General features: G+C 43.9%; 1 protein-coding gene across 3 annotated transcripts in view; it reads left to right on the plus strand.

Moving 5' to 3' along the window:
- NFS1 (NFS1 cysteine desulfurase) overlaps positions 1–27,423 on the plus strand; it is a 29,423-nt gene that overhangs the window by 460 nt on the left and 1,540 nt on the right. The window contains exons 2-12 of one of the 3 annotated variants that reach the window (XM_047771206.1): positions 337–446; positions 1,863–1,979; positions 2,792–2,875; positions 7,398–7,550; positions 16,801–16,894; positions 18,332–18,466; positions 22,096–22,253; positions 22,677–22,782; positions 23,073–23,154; positions 23,788–23,871; positions 24,569–24,658. In XM_047771206.1, coding sequence (XP_047627162.1) covers positions 337–446; positions 1,863–1,979; positions 2,792–2,875; positions 7,398–7,550; positions 16,801–16,894; positions 18,332–18,466; positions 22,096–22,253; positions 22,677–22,782; positions 23,073–23,154; positions 23,788–23,871; positions 24,569–24,658 — 1,213 coding nt within the window. The remainder of the gene's footprint in view (positions 1–336; positions 447–1,862; positions 1,980–2,791; positions 2,876–7,397; positions 7,551–16,800; positions 16,895–18,331; positions 18,467–22,095; positions 22,254–22,676; positions 22,783–23,072; positions 23,155–23,787; positions 23,872–24,568; positions 24,659–27,423) is intronic. The other 2 variants (XM_047771207.1, XM_047771208.1) reach the window with 2 other exon arrangements.

Below are 27,423 nucleotides of genomic sequence, written 5' to 3' on the forward strand. Positions count from 1 at the left end.
GGTCGTCCAGCTCCTAACCTTTGAAGAAAAACCCTGACCCATGGTCTCCACATTCATTCTCAATGGCTTTGCTCTTTCACAGGTTTCACCACTCCCAACAATGCAATTTTAATGTCTCAACATCCCCCTCCCTGAACTCTTTCTCTCTCCCTCACCTCTTTTTAAGCTCTGCTCAAGTTTTCTGATGTTTTGTTTCCTTTTACGTTGAGATTCGACCTCAGCATCCTTTCAACTTAACACACCTTGATCCAGCTTTTACCTTCTGCTCTCTTGGATGCTCTATGTACAAAGTTGCATTCTCTCTCACTTGGCCACTCCCTTCCATTTTTTTGTCAGTTGTAGACCATGCTCCCCAGTCTGCTGTTCCCTCGGATGCAGTCACTGCTCCGGAGGCAGAGCCAGTGCTGCGGCCTCTGTATATGGATGTGCAAGCTACAACTCCTCTGGTAAGGATGGAGGGACAGCTTTCCCCAGGACTGTTTATAGGAATTATACCGTAGAAGTGGCAGTGCACAGAAATGGCTGAATCTCTGTAGAAGTGAGAGCCATTGAGAAGTGTATGTTGGGAAATGCAATGAGCCAGGAGTGAGGAAGCTTGAGTTGTAATCCACTAGAAATGGCTTTGCTACTTACAAGCTGTTGACCTTGGTCAAATCACTTCAGTGGAAGCACTCGTAGTAGTTTAAAGCATAGGATCTGGAATTAGCTGCACTAATCCACTTACTGTGGATTTGGGCAAGTATGGAATAGGTTATTTAAAAAAAATTTTTTTTTTGTCTTTTGTCTTTTTAGGCGGCACCTGCAGCGTACGGAGATTCCCAGGCTAGGGTCCAATTGGAGCTACAGTTGCCTGCCTATGCCACAGCCGCAGCAATGTGGGATCCAAGCTATGTCTGTGACCTGCACCACAGCTCATCGCAACACCAGATCCTTAACCCACTGAGCAAGGCCAGGAATCGAATCTGAACCCTCATGGATCCTGGTTGGGTTCGTTAACCACTGAGTCCTGACAGGAACTCCAATTTTTTTTTTCTTTTTAGGGCCATACCTGTGGAACATGGAGGTTCCCAGGCTAGGGGTCAAATTCGAGCTGTAGCTGCCAGCCTACACCACAGCTCATGGCAACGCCAGATCCTTAACCCACTGAGCGAGGCCAGGGATCAAACCTGCATCCTCATGGATGCTGGTCATGTCATTATGGCTGAGCCATGATGTGAACTCCTTGAACAGGGTAAAAGACATAAAGAAGCTCTTAGAATAAATCGTGACACATTATAAACGCTTAAATATTAATGCAAGTTTCCATCAACACAGGGACTCTGACATGTCCTGGTTCCTTGTAGATCACATTGCTTGGCAGGAGTGGAAACGCTTGCAGGCATGGCTGTCGGGACAAGGCAATGTTTGTAGATTATCTGAGGAGATGGTAGAATAATCTTAGATTGGTTTGGGGAGTTCCCATTGTGGCTTAGTGGTAACAAACTCAACTAGTATCCATGAAGATGTGGGTTCAATCTCTAGATTTGCTTATTGGGTTAAGGATCTGGTGTTGCTGTGGCTCTGGCATAGGCTGGCAGCTGCAGCTCCAATTTGACCCCTAGCCTGGAAATTTCCATATGCCAAAGGTGCGTCCCTAAATAAAGCAAAAAAAAAAAAAAAGATGGGTTTTGTCAAGGAGTATTTTAAACTAGCACTTGGTTAGTACCTGAGAGGATGGAAGAATGTTTGAGGCCTAATCGGGGCAGGTTCTGAAGGGTCGGAAGTGTGTTGAGACAGGTTGGGCATGTTTTAGGGTATGGAGGGAGGCCTGAGTTAACTATGGGTTCAAGGAGACTGATCTTGATCTCTTCTGTTGTGCTCAGGACCCTCGGGTGCTTGATGCCATGCTTCCTTACCTAGTCAACTACTATGGGAACCCACACTCCCGGACGCATGCATATGGCTGGGAAAGTGAGGCAGCCATGGAACATGCTCGCCAGGTTAGTACAGAAGACTCAAGCTTTTGATATCAGAGGTTTTAATGTCATAGGTTCAGTTGCTTGTGGGAGGCATTTCTTTCTTGATAGCTGTGAATGAAGGTGGAAATGGTTTGGGGCCCCTCTCAGGAAGAAATTCAAATAGCAGGCCTTTGGAATCCCTCTGAAGACATTTGATTAGATCCCACATTTCCTAGATAAATGACTTTTAGCATGTTATCTAATTTTTTGAACCTTCAATTTCCTACATTAAAAATGGAAATTGTAGGAGTTCTCTTGTGGCTCAGTGTGTTAAGGATCCAGCACTATTACTGCAGTGACTCAGGTGACAGCCCTGGCATGAATTTGATCCTAGTCTGGGTATGACAGCCGTGGCATGAGTTTGATCCTAGTCTGGGTGTGGGGAAAAAAAAAAAAAAAAAAGGAAGGAGGAAGGAAAGAAAGAAAGGAAGAGAGAAAATGGAGATTGTAAACTTCCTATTCCTTTGGGTTATTTGGTAGATTCAATCAGACAATCAGACAGTTCTGGCGATATGTGTTTTACTAACACATTGGCCATACATACTAAGGGCTCAATAAGTGCTTTTTCCAAAACTCCAAAGTTATTGTTATTTTGTATTGGGCTGGAAAAGTATCTGGAATTTGGGATGTAGCTGAATCTAGCCTCTTGTCTGACCCTAGTGGGTACAGAGCTGCTTCTGAGCAGTTGATGGAATGCAGCGGAGCTCCTCTTGCTCCAGAGTTCTCTCTTAGTTGTGTCTGCAGCTGCATTCCTGCCTAGGGAACTTATTTCTCTTTCTTGTCTTGGCTTGTAGCAAGTAGCATCTCTGATTGGGGCCGATCCTCGTGAGATCATTTTCACTAGCGGTGCTACTGAATCCAACAACATAGCAATTAAGGTAAGAGAAGGGAACCTGAGGGCATATCTGGGCTCTCCTTACCTCGAGATGGTGTCCTGACATTGTTTAGGCTCATATATATATTTCCCAGACACCCACTTTAACCCTATTGGGAGGAGAGACAGACAAACACTCTTTCGGACTTGTTACTTCCTTCAACCCTTTGCAGTCTACTCTATCTTAATTCTTTGCTTCTGTTGATTTCAGTGAGGTAGTTGGATACGAAAGGAGCTAGCTCTTGGACCACTAACCAGTTGGTGTTTTGGACTATAGCTACTTCAGAGACTCAACTTTCCCCATCCTTTTGATCACAATGAAGTTGAGAAAACACTTGTAATTGGGCATGTTTCTCTGCTACTTGTTACCAACTTCACCTTTATATCTGTGATTTCAGGGCTGCCTTCCTCTCAGCCTTCGCTTTCTTTTTGATGAGATCAGTTTGCAGCAAGTTCCTCCTGTTCCATTAGATGTCCCCATTTTGAAATACTCTTTGCTATGGTGACTTCTTCAGGCATTTGCTTGATTTTTCAGTTTGAGATTAGTCACTCTGTCCTTGGATATATAGATCATCGGTACTAACAAAAGTAAAATTCCACTCTGAGTAGTCATGTCGATGTTTCATGAACATAATTACTTTGGACTGGGCCTGGTTGCTAGGGTCACATGTGTAAATACCAAGGCTCTGATAAATTGTGGGATGCTGTAGGTTCAACTCTGGCTCTACCCCTTCTCACCATTGTCTCTCAATTGTGTGGCCAATATTGGTTTTTCTGACCTGGAACTGAGTGTAGGAGGCCTACACTGGCCTGGTTTCCAGAGTCGTCAACACTTTGCCCAATCCAGCAGGGAGACATCCTTTCTTCAGACTGTAGAGATGACAGTTAGGGAGGAGGTCCCCCCAAAGATGATGGTTATTTCTGGAATGGGATGCATTTTCAAAAATTTGAAAATGTTTGCTTTGAAAGTATCCACAGATTCCCAAACCTGGATGTCAAGGATTGCTAAGAGCAGTTGTGGCAGTTTTCCCCTTAGTCTCCTGGATGGGTAGAGTAAATAATCTGTTTTCTGTTAGAGGAGTCAATACTGTGGGTAACTGAGAAGTTGGGAGAGGGAACTTTAAATGTTTTCATTTTTATGTCCCTTATCCTTAAGAACATAGTCTTCGTTTTTTGTTTATTCGTTTTTGTTTTGTTTTTATTTTTTTGCTTTTTATTTTTATTTATTTATTTAGTCTTTTTGCCTTTTTCTGGGCCTGCTCCCGCGGCATATGAAGATTCCCAGGCTAGGGGTCTAATCGGAGCCGCAGCCACCGGCCTATGCCAGAGCCACAGCAATGTGGGACCTGAACTGTGTCTGCAACCTACACCACAGCTCAGAGCAACGCCAGATCCTTAACCCACTGAGCAAAGCCAGGAATCAAACCCGCAACCTCATGGTTCCTAGTCAGATTCATTAACCACTGTGCCATGATGGGAACTCTATTTTTTTGCTTTTTAGGGCCATACCTCCGGCACAATGAAGTTCCCAGGCTAGGGGTTGAGTCGGAGTTGCAGCTGTCAGCCTGTGCCACAGCCACAGCAACTCGGAATCTGAGCCTTGTCTGTGACCTTCACCATAGCTCATGGCAATGCTGGATCCCTAATCTGCTGAGTGAGGTCAGGAATTGAACCTGCATCCTCATAGATACTAGTTTAGTGCATAACCTGCTGAGCCACAATGGGAACTCTGAGGTTTTTGTTTTTTTTTTTAACTCTATAGAAAGGTTTAAAATAAAATGTAAATCTTCTCCATCTTCCTCCCCTATTTTGACTTTGAGCCCTGCTTTGCAGTTAATTCTGAACTGATTCTGTTTAATATTGTTCTGGAAAACGACTTATATGTACATAGGAATTTGCTTTTAATATTTTCACATACTGTAGCCTGCCAGATTTATTCTTCTGTAGCCATTAATAACATATCTATGCTTTTCCACTTCAAACTGCATTTTTTTTTTTTGTCACCCTGTGACATACAGAGTTCTTGGATCAGGTATCAGATCCAAGCCACAGGTATGGCAAGATCCCTAACCTACTTTGTGACGTCAGGGATCAAACTTGTGTCCCAGGACTCCCAAGATGCTACTGATCCTGTTGTGCCACAGTGGGAACTCCAAACACCATAACTTTTTTTTTTAAGATTTTTATTTTTTCTATTATAGTTGATTTACAGTGTTATATCAACTTCTGCTATACAGCAAAGTGACTGTCATACATACATATATATATATATATATATATATATACACACACACACATTCTTTTTCTCACATTATCCTCCATCATGTTCCATCACAAGTGACCAGATAAAAAGTTCCCTGTGCTATACAGTAGGATCGCTTTACTTATCTACTCCAAATGGAATGTTTTGTATCTAAAACTCCATAGTTTTTAAGTATAACTGAATAACTGAATTCTTTCTTTTTTTTTTTTTTTGGCTTTTGTCCTTTTTTTAGGGCCACAACCATGGCATATGGAGGTTCCCAGGCTAGGGGTCTAATCCAAGCTGTAGCTGCCAACCTGCGCCACAGCCACAGCACTGCCAGATCCTTAACCCACTGAGTGAGGCCAGGGATCGAACCCGCAACCTCATGGTTTCTAGTCAGATCTGTTTCCACTGTGCCATGACGGGAACTCCTATAACTGCATTCTTTTTCATGGAGTTGTGTTATCGCAATCATTTCTCTATGATTGTATGTGTTTAATTTTTCCAATTTTTAAGGATTGTAAATATAACGAAAGCATATTGCGTCTTTTTTTTTTTTTTTGTATTTTTAGGGCGCACCTGTGGCATATGGAGGTTCCCAGGCTAGGGGTCTGATTGAAGCTACAGCTGCTGGCCTATACCATAGCCACAGCAATGCCGGATCCTTAACCCACTGAGCAAGGCAAGGGATTGAACCTGAAACCTCATGATCCCTAGTCAGATTTGTTTCTGCTGCACCATGGCAGGAACTCCAAGCATATTTTGTCTTAATGGCTTCATCTATCCTTTGAATTTTTTTTTTTTTTTTTTTTGTCTTTTAAGGCTGAATCTGCAGCATATGGAAGTTCTCAGGCTACGGTTGAATCAGAGCTGCAGCTGGCAGCCGAAGTCATAGGCATAGCCACACCAGATCTGAGTTGTATCTGCAACCTTCACCACAGCTCATAGCAATGCCGGATCCGTTCACCCACTGAGCTAGGCCAGGGATCGAACCACATCCTCATGGATACCAGTAGGGTTGGTTACCACTGAGCCACAGTAGGAACTCTCTGAAATATTTTCCTAAAGTGAATTCCCCAAAGAGGAATCATGGTAAAGTTTCTGAATACAGGTTGTAAGACATCTTTATAAATGGGTATCTGGGAGTTCCTGTCGTGCTCAGTGGTTCACGAATCCAACTAGGAATCATGAGTTTGTGGGTTCATTCCCTGGCCTCAGATTTTTCCTGGGATGCAATGATAGGAATGGTTCAATTTTCCACCTGGGGTGTAATAAAAAATATGTTTGGTTCTTGTTGTTGGTTCCTGGCACAGGGCTTCAAAAACCCTTGGAGTGATCTGATTGATGGAATGTCTTTTATTATTCATAACAATCCCCATTGGACCATTCCTGAGTTCTGGTGATGAAAAGACTCATGGTGGGCCCTTAGATAGTTTCAAGAGATGAGCTGGCCACTCCAGAAAGACCAAGAATATGATTAGCGTGTTGTTACTTTTGTCTGAGGAGGAGAGAGTGCTGGAGATGGAGTCCAGTCCTATGGCCAATGATTTAATCAGCTATGTCTGTGTAAAGAAACTCCCATAGGAGTTCCCTGGTGGCTCAGCATGTTAAGGATCTGGTGTAGGCACTGCTGTGGCTCTAGTTACTGCTGTGGGGTAGGTTCGATCCTTGGCTGGGAACTTCCTCATGCCAAGGGCTTAACCAAAAAAACAAAACAAAACCCCATAAAAACTCTGGGAAACGAGACTCAGTGGAGCTTCCAGGTTGTTGAACTCATGCATGTGCTGGAAGGTAACATGCTTGGATTCACAGGGAGAAGGCATGGAAGCTCTGTGCCCATGGGGCCCCAGGCCTCACCCTATGCATTTCTTCCATTTGGCTGTTCCTGAGTTGTGTCCTTCATAATAAATCTATAATAGTAAGTATTTTTTTTAGTGAGTTCTATGAGTCATAGAGAATTATTGAACCTCAGGAGCTGTGGGAAGCCTTATATTTGTGGGAAGCTGGGGAAATATGGGTGGATGGCTGGTGACTCCTGAGCTTTGAAGCTGGCATCTAAAATGGAGGCAGCTTTGTGGCACTAAGGCTCTTAACCTGTGAGATTTGCACCAATTGGGGATAGTTAGTGTCAAAATTAAACTGAATTGTAGGACATGCAGTTGGTGTCAGAGTTGTTCTTGGAGCATTCTCCCCTCATCCACTTACTTAGTGCAACAGGGATGGAAGTCATGGCCATCTCTCTGAGTATATTCTTTTTCCTTCCACCACCACCAATTTCTAGGGGGTGGCCAGGTTCTATAGGTCACGGAAAAAGCACTTGATCACCACGCAGACAGAACACAAATGTGTTTTAGACTCCTGCCGTTCACTGGAAGCTGAGGGCTTTCAGGTCACCTACCTCCCAGTGAAGAAGAGTGGGATCATCGACCTGAAGGTAAGAGAGACAAAATAGGAGGAACTCGGCTTCAGCTTGTAAATCTATCTCTTTAGCCTCAGCTGGAGCTTGAAGGACTAGATGTAATGGTGAGGGTGGGGTTTAGATCTAGAGAAATAGGCCTTGCAGTGAAATCAAGATTATGTCCGCTTAAGTGTATACCATCTTGCTTTTCTCTGGAGGATTTGTTTCTCAGCTTCGTCAGAGCTTCCTGGTCAGTGTGAGAGCCCTGGGGCATGTGTGCAGGGTGCCAGAGACTCACACTCACCATGGGAAAGCTCTGGCCTTCTCTCCTTGCTGATTTTTCTTTCTTTCTTTCTTTCTTTTTTTTTTTTTTTTTTTTTTTTTGTCCTTTTAGGGCTGCACCTGCAGCATAAAGAGGTTTCCGACTAGGGGTCCAATTGGAGTTGTAGCCGCCGGCTCATGCCACAGCCACAGTAACATGGGATCTGAGCTGCATTTTTTTTTTTTTTTTGTGCAAGCAAGCAAAGTTTTTATTAAAGGAAAGCAGCTCCCAGAGTTACTGGGAGAGGGGAGAAGAGCCCCTTTTCTCAATTGTCCTATAGGGGTTTTTATTCCTTAAAGTTGGGGGGATCTAGAGAGATGTGGTCTTCTCCCATTGGCTTTGCTCAGTTACCTCTACCAGTCCTTGTCCAGTAGGGTCCTAGGGGTGGAAATGCCCCATAAGTCTCACAGTTTCCTTGCCCTTTTCTTCCCATAAACTGAGTCACAGGGGATTAGGGATTAATGTGCATGTGGGTGTAGATACACTCCCTATAGTAAACAAGGCCTGTGGGGATGTTACTCCCTAGAGACTTTAAGCCACTAATGTTAATCAATGGCCATATCAAATAATGCATTGAAGCCCATGCTCCTACATGGACTACTTGAGTTAATATTCTGCCTCAATCCCCCTCTAGAGTTGGAGACTTTAACTGCCAGGGGGTTGTGGGGGGCACGGCTACGACCGCTCCGACTGGTTCCTGCTGAAAAGGGGTGTTGTTAGGGGAAAGCAGTTAGGTCTCCACTCATGGGATAGTCACGTGGGCTTCGATACATTACACTGGGTACCCCTTCCATCACCACTTGAAGTTTGATAGCTTCTAATCGGGATGTAATGAAATGAGAAATAAAATTAATTATACAGGGTTTGAATAAGAGGATTAAGATCACAGTGATGACTATGGTGAGGAAATATTTTCCCCAGGAGGAGGAGATCAACCAATTCCAGAGGGCTACTCCAAAAGCTGCAGGGAATCAGACACATTCTGTTAATAATCAGGATACAGACGACATTTTTTTTTTTATAGACAACATTTAGATTTTATGGTAGCACAAGTAACCTGTCCTTGTGAGGAGTATGATTTATGGCAGCATCTTACTTTTAAGGTTAATTTACTCAATTAAATTTATTCTAAACTTAGTCCCCAGCATGCACAAAATTCTCTTCTCAATGTCCACTTCCCACACACCTTGTATCACTTTCTGTATCCGTATTAGTCTGTCCCTTATTTTCCAGCCAGAGCAGTCAGCTAAAGACAATCTTTATTTGCCTTAATAAAATGCAATTCCATTCCTCATTCCTTCTTTATTGAAAGCAGACACATTTTTACTTTTCTAAAGCAACCACGGACTGTCTTTTATAATTTCTAAAAACACGTGTTTTTCTTACAGAGAACATCTTAGGGTGGCACTAAACATACTGATTAATTGTCCTAAATACCTTTAGTTTCTATTTAATAACTGATGTCTCAGTGTCTCGTTTGACTTTTATTAAACCTAGATACAATAAGGTATTATACTTAATGTTGATAACTGTAACATGTCTGTTAATTAGGTCAACAAACTTCAATTCTAATGTTATTAATTTAATACTGAATATTTCCCTAAAATATTTTATGTGAACCTAAAATTAATTCTGGCCAGTTAGATCCCTTCCATATTTTGAGAATTTATATATGCGAAGCCTTAGTCAAGGGAATGCAGGAAAAAAGGCATCTTTTAAATCTAATGCCATAAACCAGGCTGCTGTTTCTGGAATTTGTCAGAGGAGAGTGTAGGGGTTGGGCACCACTGGATGTAATGGGACCACTGCCTCATTTATTAGATGGAGGTCTTAACTAGGCGCCAATCCCCATTAGGCTTTTGTACTCCCAATATAGGGGTGTCACAGGGGCTGTTACATTCAATTAGTAATCCCTGTTTCTTTAGGTTTTTTATGATTGGGATAAATCCCTGTAAATCCCTGTCGTGCCTCAGAGGGTACTGCTTCCATCAAAGGCAGGCATAAACCTTGATTAGGCTCCTTTGTCATGTGAATTGAGGCTTTAACCTTTGACAAAATATCTCCTCCTAAATGAGGAGTTGGGCTCTCTGGAACAATCAGAAAAGCATGAGAGAAGAAAATGGACTCCTAGTCACAACTCAAAGGTTGTGTAAAAAATGTTGTAACAGGCTTGCCAGAAATACCACGAAGAGTGACAGATTTATTTGAGGGGGACTCAGGGTTGGAGAGGAGCACTGAAAAGGCGGCTCCCATATCCAAGAGGAAGTTGATAGGCTGTTTTCCTACATTTAGAGTTATCCAAGGTTCCTGAGTGGTGATGAGGACAGGAGCCAATATGGAAAGCCCTGGGTCCCATCAGTCTTGATCCTGGGTGCAAGGGGTCTACCCAGGGGCCTTCATCTTTGGGGCAGTCCCTCTTCCAGTGATCTCCCTGACATATGGGACACAGCCTAGGTGCTGTGGTCTGAGCCTTGGGGCATTCCCATTTGAAGTGTCCCTCTTTTCCACAGAGGAAACAGGCTCTGGGCTTAGGTCTCTGTCCTAGTCCTCTCGCCTTGGAAGCTCCCAGGTTGACTCCCTGTAGTGCCATAACTAGAGCCTCAGCCTTTTCTCTGTCTCCCCTCTTGTTCTCCTTTCATTCTTCCTGGTCCCAATTATAATATACTTGAGTTGCTACTCTAAGGAGGAGCTCTAGGTCCTGATCAGGGCAAAAGCCAATTTTTGGAGCTTTCTCTGCATGTCTGGTGCTGATTGAGTTATAAATTCGTCTTTAGAATTATTTGGCCCTCCATTGATTCTGGGTCCATTGGTGTATGTTTTTTTCAGTGCCTCTCTGAGTTTTTCTAAGAAAACCGATGGACTTTCTTGTTCCCCTTGACAAACCTCCAATAGTTTGGAGTAGTTAACGGGCTTTACTTGTGAGGCTTTTAATTCCTCAACTATACAAGTAATAAAATGATTTCTATGCCAATTGTTGTTATCCCCCTCATTGGCAGACCAATTGGGATCGCTCATAAGAACTGCCTGACATCCTGTGGGGAATCTTGTTGGTACCTCTCCTGATGTGCCTCTGGCATTTACAGCATACCATTCATCTCCCCCAGCTTTGAGCATTTTTTAAGACTTTATTATTTTTTTTCTTATAGTCAGTGTCTGTTTTAGTAATAACATGATGTCCTTCCAGGCTAACTCAGAGAAATGCCTGAGACCCTGAAAGACTTCAGTATATCTATCTGGGTTGTCAGCAAATTTTCCCAAATCTGTTTTCATTTGCCTTAAGTCCTGAAGTGAAAAAGGTGTGTGGACCCGTATTGGTCCCCATTCTCCGTTTGCTACTTCTTGTAAAAGGAGTAAAGAGGGATATAACTTTGGCACTGGAGGGGGAAGAGGAGGAGCCTTGGGCAGCATTGGAGAAGTCTGGTTAATTTCTGGAGGGCCTGACCCAGTTGGGTGAGGATATGGTGGGCACCTGGGTCCGGAGGGAGTTGGCATAATGTACTGAGGAAGTCCACAAGCCTTCCTCAGTGCAGTGTCTTCCCTCATTGTAAAGATGATTTGAACATAAGACACCTCTGATCATATCCCTTCTCGTCTGCAAAATAGGTCTAATTGGAGAATAGTATTATAATCTAGAGAGCCTTCAGATGGCCATCGCTGTCATTTGACAGGTTATATAGTGGCCAGGCTTTTGTGCAAAAGAAAATTAAACATTTCTTTTTCAGAGTCTCAGGGTCAAACTTTTTCCAGTTCTTCAAGGCACATGTCAGGGGAGTTGCCATTGAGCCATGCACCAGGCTCGAGGATGTGGCTCCCATCCGAAAGAGAGAAAAGACCAGCATCCAGCGCCTACTGTCCTTTCTCAGCTATGTGAGGGCATCCCCCCTCCTAGGAGCGACTAGACATTAGTGCTCAAATGTCCCATCTGACCTCAGTCTGACTCTTTACCAGCACAGCCTCTCTTTACCAGCGTAGCCTCTCTTCCCGTCGTCCCTGTCCATTGCCTGTCTCTGGACAGAGGTGAAGAAAACTCAGGCATACAGGATGACATCCCTCTCTATTAATATCAGGAAAGTTCCTAAGCCACAATTAACAAGTAGATTGGATAAACCAGCTGTCGACTTCTCTAATCAGGGTGAAAGTAAATAACAAAAAGCAAAGCTGACTTTGCCCAGGCTCTGAGGCTAAACACTTGGCCTAGGTTGGATGAATGCCAGTTATTAACTACTTCCCCCCCATAGGCATGGTAACAACTCAGGGTGGTCTTAACATCTAGAGGTTTGTTTCCTTGCCCCTCCCAGCCCCCTGCAGCTCTATTTGAGGTAATAACAAAGGAAATGATAAAGGATCAGATTAGTTTTACACCATAATCTCCAGAAAATCCTTTTGAAGTCTTTGCCTGGATTTCTGGGTTAGGTCCCACCCTGTGTGCCTGCTCTGTGCGGGGTGTGCAGACAAAACAAGGGAGGGTGCCCCCTTCTCAGAAGGTGGCCATCTAGATGTCCACCTGACTGTCCCTCTCTCGGGAGTTCAGGTGCCTCTTAGCAGTTGGCTGCTTCATATAAGCCCCAAACCTGGATTGAACTCACAGGGAGGAAAGAGAACCCTCAGAGTCCGCTACAGCCATAAGCCATATGAGGTCCCCGCGGAACTGCAGGTTAGGACCCACTCGGACTCCGTAGCCACTAAGGCCATCGAGCCACAAACTCGAACCTGAAGCTCAAGCAAATCAGGCTGCACAATCACTAATACAGCACTCAGAGGTTATCACAATGCTTCACGCTGCCCTGAGAAGTTATTTTAAGCCCTTTATCACCCTTTAAAATTCACAAAAACAACATTTTTTTTGTCTTTTTTGTCTTTTGTTGATGTAGTTGTTGTTGTTGTTGCTGTTGCTATTTCTTGGGCCGCTCCCGCGGCATATGGAGATTCCCAGGCTAGGGGTCCAATCGGAGCTGTAGCCGCTGGCCTACGCCAGAGCCACAGCAACGCAGGATCCGAGCCACGTCTGCAACCTACACCACAGCTCACGGCAACGCCGGATCGTTAACCCACTGAGCAAGGGCAGGGACCGAACCCGCAACTTCATGGTTCCTAGTCGGATTCATTAACCACTGCGCCACGACGGGAACTCCACATTTTGTTTTTTACATGCCTTTTAACAATTGCTGACCTTCAGGAATATGGTAACTGTGATTTCCCAAATATTTTATAAAGGCTATAGTGCATAGAGAGAGGGGGAATGGGAAAGAAAGTTTGCCTTGTAATTCATCCATCTCTGGCCGGCCATAAACTCGTTCACACAGTCACCCTCCTTTCAGAGTCAGATGAAACTGAAAAGAAGTAGAAAGTGCAAGCGTGCTGCCACTTACCTTGTGAGTGCAGATGTATTGAATCGGATCCCCGATGAGCCCCCAAAAGGATGATGCCGGAAAGATAGTACCAGAATCCAGATTCTTGTTCACAGCGGTCGAAGAACTCCGTGAACACACAGGCAGCAAACAAGCAAAGTTTTTTTTATTTTTATTTATTTTTTTATTTTTGTCTTTTTGCTATTTCTTGGGCCGCTCCCGCGGCATATGGAGGTTCCCAGGCTAGGGGTTGAATCGGAGCTGTAACCTCCAGCCTATGCCAGAGCCACAGCAACGCAGGATCCGAGCCTCGTCTGCAACCTACACCACAGCTCACGGCAACGCCGGATCGTTAACCCACTGAGCAAGGGCAGGGACCGAACCCGCAACCTCATGGTTCCTAGTCGGATTCGTTAACCACTGCGCCACGACGGGAACTCCGCAATGTTTTTATTAAAGGAAAGCAGATAGCTCCCAGGGTTACTGGGACGGGGGAGAAGAGCCCCTTGAGCTGCATTTTTGATCTACACCACCGCTTGTGGCAACGCTGGATCCTTAATCCACTGAGCAAGGCCAGTGATCGAACCCACGTCCTCATGGATACTAGTTGGTTCGTTAACCGTTGAGCCATGCTGGGAACTTCTCTGCTGATATTTCTTATCCTCTGAAAGAAGTGTAGTTTTTGTGAAGATTATTTTCCATTTTGGCCCGTATCTTTATATGTTCATTTTGAGTAGTGGGTCCAAGCATCATGTCCACCAGATTTTGGATACCCTGGACAAATTCTAAGATATAGTTTATAAACAGAACCCTGTCATAGAGATCGTTTTACTATTATTTCCTTTCCAGCCTGGAGGCCTGTTATTTTTCTTTCTTGCCCAGTTGTCCTGGGAAGAACTTCTAGTACAAAGTTGAATGAAAGTGGTGAGAGCAGATAACCCTTGTTTTGTTCCTGATCTTAGATGAAAGCTTTTGCCATTAAGTATGATGTTAGCTGTGGATTTTTTTTTTTTTTTTTTTTTGCTTTTGCTTTTTAGGGCTGTACCTGTGACATATGGAGGTTCCCAGGCTAGGGGTCAAATTGAAGCTATAGCTGCTGGCCTATGCCACAGCCACAGCAATGCAGGATCCAAGTCGAGTCTTTGAGCTACAACACAGCTCATGGCAATGCTGGATCCTTAACCCACTGAGCAAGGCCAGGGATCAAACCCGAAACCTCATGGTTCCTAGTCGGATTCGTTTCCACTGCACCACGATGGGAACTCCCTTAGCTATAGATTTTTCAAGGCTGTTCTTACATCAGTGTCCTTTATCAGGTTGAAGAAGTTTTCCTAGTTTGTTAAATTATTTTTTTTTAAACATGAATGGGTATTGGATTTTATCAGTGGTTTTTTGTGTGTCTATTGAGGTGATCGTGTGGTTTTGCTCTCTATTCTGTTAATATGTTATATACACTGATTTTTTTGTTTGTTGAACTTGTATTCCTGGATTAAATTCTACTTGGTAAATCCTACTTGTGGCACAGCGGGATCAGCAGCATCTTGGGAGCTCTGTGACACAGGTTCAATTCCTGGCCCAGAACAGTGGGTTAAGGATCTGGCATTGCTGCTGCTGTGGCTTAGGTTGCTGTTGCAGCCCAGATCTGATCCCTGGCCTGGGAACTCCATATGCTGTGGGATGGCCAAAAATGAAAAAAAAAAAAAAAATCCTACTTGGTCACAATGTGTGATCCTTTGTGATCCTATATGTTGCTGGATTTGGTTTGCTAGTATTTGGTTAAGGATTTTTGCATCTGTATTCATTAGTGATATGGATCTGTGGTTTTCCTGTGATATATTTGTCTGACTTTGATATCGGGGTTGTACTGGTCTCAGAATACATGTGTTGGTTGTAGACTGAAATAGATCTGTTTCCGTCTTCTTAACCTTTGTGCCTCTTCATAAAACCTTCCATTTTAGCCATACTGCCTTCACAGCTCCCTAACGTGCCCTAACCAGTGGTGTTTTGGCCCAATCTTCAAATTTATCCTCACCTTTGATCTATTCTTTTTTCCAGACTTGCCTTAATCTTCTCTCTCTAATTTATTTATTTATTTATTGTCTTTTTAGGGCCTCTCCCATGGCATATGGAGGTTTCCAGGCTAGGGGTCCAGTTGGAGCTGTAGCTACTGACCTACACCACAGCCACAGCAATGCCAGGTCTGAGCTGCGTCTGTGACCTATACTACAGCTCTTGGCAACATTGGATCCTTAACCCACTGAACAAGGCCAGGGATCAAACCTGCGTCCTCATGGATACTAGTCAGGTTCATTTCCACTGAGCCACAAGGTGAACTCCCCTTTAAGCTTATTTTATACAATTACTTAATGACTTTTTACTTCTCTGCTCTATTGTATACATATGTCTGTCTCTTTACTAGGCTAAGTGAAGCCTAGTTCTAGGACTGCTAGCAGCACGTATTTTCTGTATTTTTGTTCCTCGTAATACTTTGTGCCTTTCTTTTACTTTGTAGTATTTATTGTGTTATCGTGCTGGGCACTGGGGATAGAGAGGTGAACAACACAAGCCTAATCCCTGCCTTCAGGGAGTGTACATTCTAGTGAAGGGCATGGTTAATATGTAAACAAACATATAAATGAAATAATTACCAATTGGGATATATGCTGTAAAGAAGTTTGAAAGAAACATAGCATTGAGAACCTACATTAGACCAGTGTCAGGGAAAGCATAACAGATGTGTGACTGACTAGTAAGTTTCTTTAAGGTAAATGTTTGAGTCAGATGTGGTCCCTACCTCGGTGTAGTAACCTTTTTTTTCACTGCTTACTTTGTTCTTTGCTGCTTGCTTTGACAACCTTGCCTAGGAAGGGTTTCCCCCTCTTTTTTTTTTTTGTCTTTTTTTGCTATTTCTTGGGCCGCTCCTGCAGCATATGGAGGTTCCCAGGCCAGGGGTCCAATCGGAGCTGTAACCACCGGCCTACGCCAGACCCACAGCAACGCGGGATCCGAACCACATCTGCAGCCTACACCACAGCTCACGGCAACGCTGGATCGTTAACCCACTGAGCAAGGGCAGGGACCGAACCCGCAACCCATGGTTCCTAGTCGGATTCGTTAACCACTGCGCCATGACAGGAACTCCCTCTTTTTTTTTTTTGACTAAACTTTTACTTTTTAAATAGTTATAGATTCTCATGCAGCTGTAAGAAATAATATAGAGAGATCTTACGTACCCTTTATCCAGTTTCCCTTAATGATAATATCTTGCGAAAGTATAGCACAATACCACAACCCAATATCTTACATTTCCCTGTGCTAAATGCCTAAGAGTGCAATTACTGGGTCATATGGTGATTCCATGTTTAGTTTTATATGAAACAAAATCTGCCAAACTGTTTTCCAGTGTGGTTGTACCATTTTGCATTCTCACCAGCAGTATATGAATGATCCGGTTTCTTTGCATCCTAGCAGGCATTTTGTGTTGTCACTATTTTAATTGTACCCACTCTGAAGTTGTGTAGTGAAAGGCCCCTTTTCAAGACTAAGCTTGACTACATTCTGCGTTAGGGAGTACTTTGTTCATACTGTATATCGTCCTTGTTCCCAATATTCTTAGGACCTAGAGGCTGCCATCCGGCCAGATACCAGCCTGGTCTCGGTCATGACTGTGAACAATGAGATTGGAGTGAAGCAGCCCATCGCAGAAATAGGTGAGTGTTGCAGGTAAACGCTGATGCTTGCTCACCACTGGGATCCATGTGAGGGGCAGGACTGGACTATGAGCTGTAACACTTTATAGATTGCAGTAAGGAAATCAAGGGAAAGAGAACTCCAGTCCCTTGTTCAAGGATATATTGTAAATGGCATGGCTGGCATTTGAATCTAAGTCTAGTATCCTTTATGTTGTTTTCATTTTACTGTGGTTAGTACTGAAAACAAAATCTCCACAGAGTTCCTGCTGTGGTGCAACAGGATCAGCGGCCTCTTGGGAACACTGGGACTCAGGTTTGTTCCCCAGCCCTGCATAGTGGGTTAAGGATCTGGCAATCTGGCACTGTCACAGTGGCAGTTTAGGTTGCAACTGTCGCCCAGATCTTATCCCTGGCCTGGGATCTCGATATGCCACAGAGCAGCCAAAAAAGAAAAAAAATTTTAAAACCTCCACCTTTTTTTCCTCCTCCTCTTTCACTTTTTTCATTTTATTTTATTAATTTGTTGTTGTTGTTGTTGCACCCACAGCATATGGAAGTTCCCAGGCCAGGGACTGAATCTGAGCCACAGCTTCAACACCACCAGATCCTTAACCCAATGTGCCAGCTGGGAATTGAACCTGCGCTTCTACAGCAACTCGAGATGCTGCAGGGGGATTCTTTTTTTTTTTTTTTGGTCTCTTTTTTAGGGCCACACCCAAGGCATATGGAAGTTTCCAGTCTAGGGATCGAATCGGAGCTGTAAGTTGTTGGCCTATGCCATAGCAATAGCAATGCCAGATCCGAGCCACATGTGAGACCTGTACCACGGCTCATGACAAGCCAGATCCGAGCCACATGTGAGACCTGCACCACAGCTCATGACAATGCCAGATCCTTAACCCACTGAGCAAGGGCAGAGATGGAACCCTTGTCCTCATGGATACTAGTCTGGTTCATTACCTACAGGCAGATTCTCCTGCAGGCGGATTCTTAATCCACTGTTGCCACAGCAGGAACTCCTCACCTTTTTCATTTTAAAACATCACTTTATGCTCACTTAGAGTCAGAGACACTCACCCTGTAACCTCTTAAGTACATAAGCAAATATATCTGTTAAAATTCATTTCTTTTAGATCAAAAAGGATCTAATACTTAATCTGATATTTTTGAAAGGCCAATGTTAATGATGTGTGAAGAGTCTTATGAATCAGAATATCAGGGGTGTTTTGGTTTGGTGCTTTGCTCTTGCCATTATTTATTCCAGTCTAGGACACTAGAACTGAGAATGAGAGACAAAAGCAAAAGGAGAGAAAGGGAAGGAGAGAGAAATGGTTTATTATATGGCTAGAGTCCAATGCTAGATATAATTTTACCTTAGAATTAATGGTACATTGTGGAACCACTACCAGGTCACTTCCTAATTCTGTGCTCTGGTTCTTCTCCTTGTTTTCTCAGGGCGGATTTGCAGTTCCAGAAAGGTATATTTCCATACCGATGCAGCCCAGGCTGTTGGAAAAATCCCTCTCGATGTCAATGACATGAAAATCGACCTTATGAGCATCAGTGGTCACAAAATCTATGGTCCTAAAGGTACCCGTCCCTTCTAGAGTTCTTCCTCTGGATCTCCCAGCAAACCCTTTGACAGGTGTTCCTGGGACTCATTTAGGACTATCATTCCTCTCAGGGAGTTGTACGTTCAGAGTTCCCTGAGGAATGTAAGTGTTGTTAGCCTATTTGTACATTCTAGCAGTTACTGTATAGCAGATGGTTCTTAACTGGTCTCTTTAGAAAATCCTTAGCATGTAGATGTTAAATTGGTTGAGGAACAAGGGGTTTGTCATACTGACTTAGCTAGATAAGTCCAGTGTTCTTGTCTGCCCCATTGTGATATGCATAGCAATATTCTTTCTTTCTTTTTTATTTTTATTTTTTTTGCTGCACCTGTGGCATGTGCAAGTTCCTGGGCCAGGGGTCGAACCTGAACCACAGCAGTGACAATGCCCAATCCTTAACCCATTGCACCACCAGAGAACTCCGAGGGCAATATTCTTTGAGTCTTTCATTCCCATGGGTCTTGCTTTAGCCTTAGGGGAAGATTGTATGGCCTTTTATGTCTCTCTCTTTCCTATGGTCCTATTGCCCTAGGAATGTTTTGTAGCTGGAATTCTGCCTCTGCAGCCCTCCTTTGGGAAGAGACTATTATCCTCTCTTTTATGGAGGTAGCCGTCAAAACCAAATAGCTCCTCCTCTGACTCCTGGGCGAGGACCTGTGGTGGTTGGTTATGCCAGTACACTTTCTGTGTCTGTGGGTCGTGTCATCTCCATGTACATCCTGTGGGAAAAGCTGTGGTAGCTTCTGGAAGTATGTAAGATGACTTCTTCTAAAGGCTCACAGAGATCGTTAGGAGCATTTTTGCGAGCTATCATTTTTTTCCCTATTTTATTTATGTATTTATTTATTTATTTTGTGCAACAGTCATCACACCCCAATGAGCTATCATTTTTAAAAGCCCAACAGGCTTTCTATCTTTAACTATAACATTGCCTTTATTGGCATTTATTGTAGATAAATCTGTTTTGATAAAACCAACTAAGTCATATTGAGCAGAAGCTGTGATCAGCACTTTAATGTATACAGATATCCTTCACTAGCCAAACTCTTGCTTTTCAAACTCAGTATCCAAATGGATTTAGATAGTATGATATCCTTCACTATCCATATGTAGTATCTGAGCACTTGCTCTCTGAACTTAGGAAATGCAGAGGTTCATATAGTGCAGGATATTTGAATTTGATTTTATTTTAATGGGGAAGTGAACTAATTCTTAGTAAATGCAGTTTGGTACATATATTATTTCATTTATTTACACACCTGAAGCACATGGAAGTTCCCAGGCCAGGGATCAAATCTGAACTGCAGCTGCAACCTATGCTACACAGACAATGCCAGATCCTTAATCTACTGTGCCACAGCAAGAACTCCTATAGATTATTTTGAAACTAGGTTCTTTCATGATAAATTTGGGAACCGTTCCCTTAGTTCTTATAGTACCTGCAATCTCTGCCTCAATAGTCATTCTGTGTGGGAGAAGATAACCTTCAGCAAGTGCTCGCTCTATTCTGAAACCTTTGGCTACTTAGTGAATGTCTCTGTACATTCATGGTCATATCCTAACAGGAAATTTCGGTAAATGGATTTGCTGTTTCACAAGTTGTACACATTTTTTTTTTTTTAATTTTCCCACTGTACAGCAAGGGGATCAAGTTATCCTTACACGTATATATTACAATTACATTTTTTTTCCCCACCCTTTGTTCTGTTGCAACATGAGTATCTAGACAAAGTTCTCAATGCTACTCAGCAGAATCTCCTTGTTAATCTATTCTAAGTTGTGTCTGATAAGCCCAAGTTCCCGATCCCTCCCACTCCCTGCCCCTCCCATCAGGTAGCCACAAGTCTTTTCTCCAAGTCCATGATTTTCTTTTCTGAGGAGGTGTTCATTTGTGCTGGATATTAGATTCCAGTTATAAGTGATATCATATGGTATTTGTCTTTGTCTTTCTGGCTCATTTCACTCAGTATGAGATTCTCTAGTTCCATCCATGTTGCTGCAATACAAGTTGTACACATTTTTAAGTTTTGGTAGACCCTGGGAGATTGTGATAATTTTTACTTCCATTCTGATTTCTCCCCCTTTTTTCCTCAAGATTTTAATTTTTTTAAAAATTAAAAAAAGTTTTCTCAACTACCTGCACCTTCCTTCGAAATGTTTTTATTTTTTTTGGACAAGGTAGCATGGTTCAAAATTCAAAAGCCACAGAGAAGTATGCTATGGAAAATCCTTTTTTTTTTGTCTTTTTTGTTATTTTTTGGGCCGCTCCCGCGGCATATGGAGGTTCCCAGGCTAGGGGTCCAATTGGAGCTGTAGCCGCCAGCCTACACCAGGGCGTCTGCAACCCACACCACAGCTCACGGCAACGCTGGATCATCAACCCACTGAGCAAGAGCAGGGACCGAACCCGCAACCTCATGGTTCCTAGTCGGATTTGTCAACCACTGCGCCACAACGGGAACTCCATGGAAAGTCTTTTACTCCTGTCTCTAAGATATGTAGTTCCCCCTGGGGAGAAGGGCTGTTTCTTGAGGATTTTTCTAGATTTAGCCTATGCATTTACAAGCACATGTATACTTTCTCCCTTCCTCTTTTTACTCAAACAGCAGTGTGCTATATTCATTGTGCTGCATCTTCACCTAACAGTGCATCTTTTTTGTTGTTGTTGTTCCTCTTTGAAGTACAGATATCATTCACACTTAACTAGTTCTGTAACAGTGTATGTTGGAGTGATTTTTTTTTTTTTTGTCTTTTCTAGGGCCATACCCACGGCATATGGAGGTTCCCAGGCTAGGGGTCTAATCGGATCTGTAGCCACCGGCCTATGTCAGAGCCAGAGCAACGAGGAATCTGAGCTGTGTCTTCGACCTACACTACAGCTCATGGCAACGCTGGATCCTTAACCCACTGAGCGAGGCCAGGGACCGAACCAGCAACCTCATGGTTCCTAGTCGGATTCATTAACCACTGAGCCACGACGGGAACTCCATAGGTTTTTTTTTTTCCTTCACTGCTCCCTGTCTTGGAGATTTTATAGTGGTAGTAAAGAAGGTGCTTCCTCTTTCTTTTATACACCTGCTTTGTATTTCAGTCATGAGTGTACCATAATTTATTTGCCCATTCTCCTGATGATGAGTTTTTTTCCAGTTTTTTGCTATTATGGATAATACTGCATTGCATGATGTCATTTTTTACATACATAGGGAGCTACTTTAAACTAGTTTGGTCATTACTCCTGATAGTTACCTTCCTGCTGTTAAATAATTTTTTTTTTTTTAGATTTTTTGTTTGTGACATGTAGTGGCTCTATGTGGCTTGATGTGGGATCTTAGTTCCCAGACCAGGGGTTGAACCTGAGCTGTGGCGGTGAAAGTGCCAAATCCTAACCACTAGACCACTAGGGAACTCCCTGATATTAAATAGTTTTAGTTTTGATAATTATTATGCTTTTGCTGCTACTTCTTCTTTTCCTCCAATATTTTTTACATTGAAAAATTTCATACCTACAGAAAAGTTGAAACAATATTTTAACCCCTTGGAAAAGTGATATTTTGTTTCATCTGCATTTTCCCTTTTCTCTTTTTTGTAACAACTTTCTTTCCCCAGGGGTTGGTGCTATCTACATTCGCCGCCGGCCCCGTGTGCGTGTAGAGGCCCTGCAGAGTGGAGGGGGGCAGGAGCGGGGTATGCGGTCTGGGACAGTCCCCACACCCTTGGTGGTGGGGCTGGGGGCTGCGTGTGAGGTGGCACAGCAAGAGATGGAGGTATGGGGAAAGCAGTTCCCTCCCGCAAATTCTTCCCCTGTGCTCTGTCTCCTATTTAGAGGCTTTTAGCATGACTGAGTCAGATTTTTGCCAGAAAAGGAGGTTTAGGAATATCATTTTTGTCCCAGTGCTGCTAGCATCTTGTTCTGTGAGAGGTGTTATGGGCCCCAAAATCCAGGGCCTTTCAGTAGTTGTCAGTTCATTTATTCTGGGTTATTAGAACCATGTGTCCAGTTACTGAGCACTTCTGCATACAAGGTGCTGTGCTCAGTGCTGGGCATATAGTGGTCTCCATTAGTAACACAGGACTATAGGTGGGTCGGATGCACAGTCACTTCTGGGCACGGGGAAGGGCTCCTCGTCCTGTGTGTTTCTGAGCTATTAATGGTCACAGTGCTTAGTCCTCCCTTGCCTGCTCCTCAGTATGACCACAAGCGGATCTCAAAGTTATCAGAGCGACTGATACAGAAGATCATGAAGAGCCTTCCAGACGTGGTGATGAATGGAGACCCTGAGCACCATTACCCAGGTATGGATGGATGTGCCCTTTCTGTCTCCATCTGGAAGAGCCTGAGATTCTGAGACTCCTCTTCCCCTCTCTTTTTTGACCACCCCAAGGCATATGGAGTTCCTGGGCCAGGGATCAGATCCGAGCCGCAGTCGAGACCTAAGCTGCAGCTGTGGCAATGCCGGATCCTTAACTCACTGTGCCAAGCCAGGGATCGAACATGCATCCTAGCATTCCCATAGTGACTCTAGTCCCATTGCACCACAACAGGAACTCCATGAGATTCCTCTTATAGTATTTCTTTCTTCCAGGCTGTATCAACCTCTCCTTTGCGTATGTCGAAGGGGAAAGTCTGCTAATGGCACTCAAGGATGTCGCCTTATCCTCAGGGAGGTGAGTTGGACTGGATACAGAGAGTGTGGCAGGGCCAGTTAGCCTGTAAGTTTCCATTGTGGAGGTGACAGGCAAAATAGATCTTGGTTCAGAGTAGAAGTCACTTGGTAAGTACCTATTTTTAGCTGGCTAGGCACAAGCTAAAGTTGGCCAACCCAGAAGGACTTCTCGTGGTAGAATTTTGTGTCTTTTGTGGTCCCGGGAGGTGCATGTATCTATTCTGGTGTTATTCTGGTAGTTCTGTTATAAGCCTCCAGAATTCAAGGATGCTCTGGAGGCTGCCAAGAGTTTAGCTGCTCTCTAGGCTGCTACAGATGGTGTATTTGGTCATAGGGGAGTGAGCACATGGTCCTCTGCTGCCTCTTGTCAGACCCACCTTGTGTGGTATCACACCTTGTCATGCTTTGGCAATATCTTTGCTCAAGGAGGTTATCCTCTGCAGGGCCCAGAGTAGCTAGGTTCATATCCCAGAAAGTGCAGGCAACATCCAGCCCTTGGGCTCTATCAGATTATAATGCCTCTTTTGTCTCCATGGTATGACTCCAGGGGCCTGGGGGTAGGAGCAAGACTGGGAGTTTGTAGCCCAAAGCATATTTGATGATGAACTCAGCAAGACTCTGTCTTTTTCCTCAGTGCCTGCACCTCTGCATCCTTGGAACCTTCTTATGTCCTTCGAGCAATTGGCACTGATGAGGATTTAGCTCATTCTTCTATCAGGTCAGTCACTTGAGCTGCAGCAGTTATGAAAGGCATCCTGGAGTTCCCGTTGTGGTGCAGTGGAAACGAGTCTGACTAGGAACCATGGGGTTGCGGGTTTGATCCTCGGCCGTGCTCAGTGGGTTAAGGATCCGGCGTTGCCATGAGCTGTGGTGTAGGTGGCAGACAGGGCTTGGATCTGGCATTGCTGTGGCTATAGTGTAGGCCAGCGGCTACAGCTCCGACTGGCCCCCTAGCCTGGGAAACCTCCATGTGCCGCAGGTGCGGTCCTGAAAAGACAAGACAAAAAAAAAAAGGTGTCCTGTTTTGTGTTATTCTTTTCCTCTTAGAGTCTTCCTCAATCTGGTTTCCCTTATCCCTTCTTTTTTTTTTTTTTAAATTAGGGCCACACTTGGTGACACATAGAAGTTCCCAGGCTAATGGTTGAATTGGAGCTGTCACCTGGGAAGTTTGTGAAGGATAAAGAGGTCTGAGTGCCACACTCAGAGATTCTAATTCACTAGGTTTGGAGGTATATGAAACTTCTTAAAAGATTCTCAGGTGGTCCACAGACCATGTTTGGAGAAACTCTGCCCTAGAGGAGAAGGACTGTGTTCTCTTCATGTCTTTTGTAGAGTAGATCCTCATTGAGTATTTACTGAATGAATTTACCCTAGTGTCACAGGTCTGATGCAGAGCTCCTCTCTGTCTTTTTCAGGTTTGGCATTGGCCGTTTCACTACTGAGGAGGAAGTGGACTACACAGTGGAGAAGTGCATTCATCATGTGAAGCGTCTTCGAGAAATGAGGTGCCAGAGACCTTTTGTTCTTTTTTCATAAATGATTTTTATTTTTTCCATTATAGTTGCTTACCAGAGACCTTTTGGAAGAAACTGCAGTGCTGGCCTCTCTCTCTTCCCCACGCTACCAGAAACCAAAGTTTGAGAATCTTTGGATTTTAGGATACAGAGATTCCACAAAGCAAGAAAGTGGATCTTCTTGGCTACTTGTTTGCAGAATATGAAAAAGTGTTTTTAAGAACTAAATAATTACATAAGTACCGATGTTTTTCATTATTTTATTGATAGTATTAAGTTATCATTATAGCGATATTAATACAAAATTCATAATTTGTAGACTAAGTTTAGGAAAACTCTGTTTTTTGTTGTTGTTGTTTTCATTTTTCTTTTTAGGGCCAAACTTGCGGCACATGGAGGTTCCCAGGCTAAGGGTTGAATCAGAGCCATAGCCACCAGCCTACACCACAGCCACAGTTATGCTAGATCCAAGCAGCATCTGCAACATACACCACAGCTTATGGCAACACCAGGTACTTAACCCACTTGATCGAGGCCAGGAATTGAACCAGCATCCTCATGGATACTCAGCAGGTTCTTAACCCACTGAGCCACAATGGGAACGCTTCTTTTCTGGCCACCCTACAGCCTGTGGAGTTCATAGGCCAAGGGTCAGACCCAAGCCACAGTTGTGACCTACACTGCAGTTGTGGCAACGCTGGATCCTTAACCCACCATGCCTTGAGGTTTAACCTGTGTCCCAGTGCCACCAGTCCTATTGTGCCACAGTGGGAACTCCTTCCTCTGATTTTTTTTAAAATTTTATTTTATAATAGTTTTTATTGTTTCCATTATAGCTTGTTTATCTTCCTGTGATTTTTTTTTTTTTTTTTTTGATTTTAGGGCCCACCCTTGGCATATGGAGTTTCCCAGGCTAGGGGTCAAATTGGAGCTGTAGCTGCCGGCCTACACCATAGCCACAGCAACACAGGATCCAAAGCCATGTCTGTGACCCTCACCACAGCTCACTGCAATGTCAGTTCCTAATCCGCTGAGCAAGGCTAGGGATCAAACTTGCGTCCTCATGTATGCCAGATTCGTTAACCACTGAGCCACGATGGGAACTCCTATTTTCCTGTGATTTTTTTTTTTTTTTGTCTGTTGTTGTTGTTGTTGCTATTTCTTGGGCCGCTCCCGCGGCATATGGAGGTTCCCAGGCCAGGGGTTGAATCGGAGCTGTAGCCACCGGCCTACGCCAGAGCCACAGCAGCACGGGATCCGAGCCGCATCTGCAACCTACACCACAGCTCACGGCAACGCCGGATCGTTAACCCACTGAGCAAGGGCATGGACCGAACCCGCAACCTCATGGTTCCTAGTCGGATTCGTTAACCACTGCGCCACGACGGGAACTCCTCCTGTGATTTTTAATTGGGGTTCTGTCGTTGGACTTCAGGAGGTACATGATAGCCCTGAAATTGTATGCTTAGTGTTTTGCAGTTGTGCATTTTCTTTGGAGGAAATGGTTTTCATCAGATACTCAAAAGGTTAAAAACCGTTACTCAAAGTTTTCTTTGTAAGGATGCATGTAGTATATATTTGGTGTCTCTGCCCAAATTGAATTAACAAGTTGATTTGCTAACTAGGTTCCTGCTTCTCCATTCTTTGGCCAGTGAATATAACTTGTGCTGTTCAAGTCTCAAAGAAAAAAAAAAACAAAAGAAAAAGAAAAGGGAGTTCTCGTCATAGTGCAGTGGAAATGAATTCAATGAGTATCCATGAGGATGCGGGTTCGATCCCTGGCCTAGCTCAGCGGGTTGGGGATCTGGCATTGCCATAAGCTGTGGTGTAGGCTGGCAGGTCAGATCCCAAGTTGCTGTGGCTGTGGCCAGCAGCTGTAGCTCTGATTTGACCCCTAGCCTGGAAACTTCCATATGCCATGGATGTGGCCCTAAAAAAGCAAAAAAAAAAAAAAAAAGATGCTTATAAAGGTCAAGAGATCCTTACCAGCCAGCCGCCACCAGGGGTTTCCCTAGTAGCCATAGAACTCTGCTTCCTCATGGGAACATTAAGGGCCCTACATTTTTTCAGAGCTTTTTCCTGGTTCAGTTTGACTTTCAAGATTCTCTTGGTCTAGTTGGTGAGAGTGAGGAAGTTCAGGTATCTACCAGCTTCCCTTTGTGAGCTCTCTCATGTGATTCTGGGCTCTGGATTTTCCTTCACAGGGTCTAGGTGTATTGCTTAAACTTGCAGCTTGCTTAGCTTTCTTAGGCTTAGGATTCCCTCTTGGATTAGCTTTCTGGTACTCTCCGGCATACTCAGAAGGAATTTCTACTGATCAGGCTGCCAGGAAAGACTTATTCTTCTTATCCATGTGGTTTCAGCATCTTTTTTTTTTCTTGTCTTTTGTCTTTTTAGCGCCGCACCCATGGCATATGAAGGTTCTCAGCCTAGAGGTCTAATCAGAGCTAGAGCTGCTGGCCTATACCACAGCCACAGCAATGCCAGATCTGAGCTGCGTCTTCGACCTACACCACAGCTCATGGCAACGCCAGATCCTTAACCCACTGAGTGAGGCCAGGGATTGAACCCACAACCTCATGGTTCCTAGTCCGATTCATTTCCACTGTGCCATGATGGGAACTCCAGTTTTAGCATATTAACCTTATTCCTTCTAACCCTTTACAAACTGAATTCAACCAGGTCTCATTAGCCCTCAGCCAGAGTTTTATTTTGTGAGCCTATAATAATAAATGACCTTCCTTAAAGAGAAGGAA

Source organism: Phacochoerus africanus, chromosome 3 (genome assembly GCF_016906955.1).
Source record: "Phacochoerus africanus isolate WHEZ1 chromosome 3, ROS_Pafr_v1, whole genome shotgun sequence".
Classification (NCBI taxonomy): Eukaryota; Metazoa; Chordata; class Mammalia; order Artiodactyla; family Suidae; genus Phacochoerus; species Phacochoerus africanus.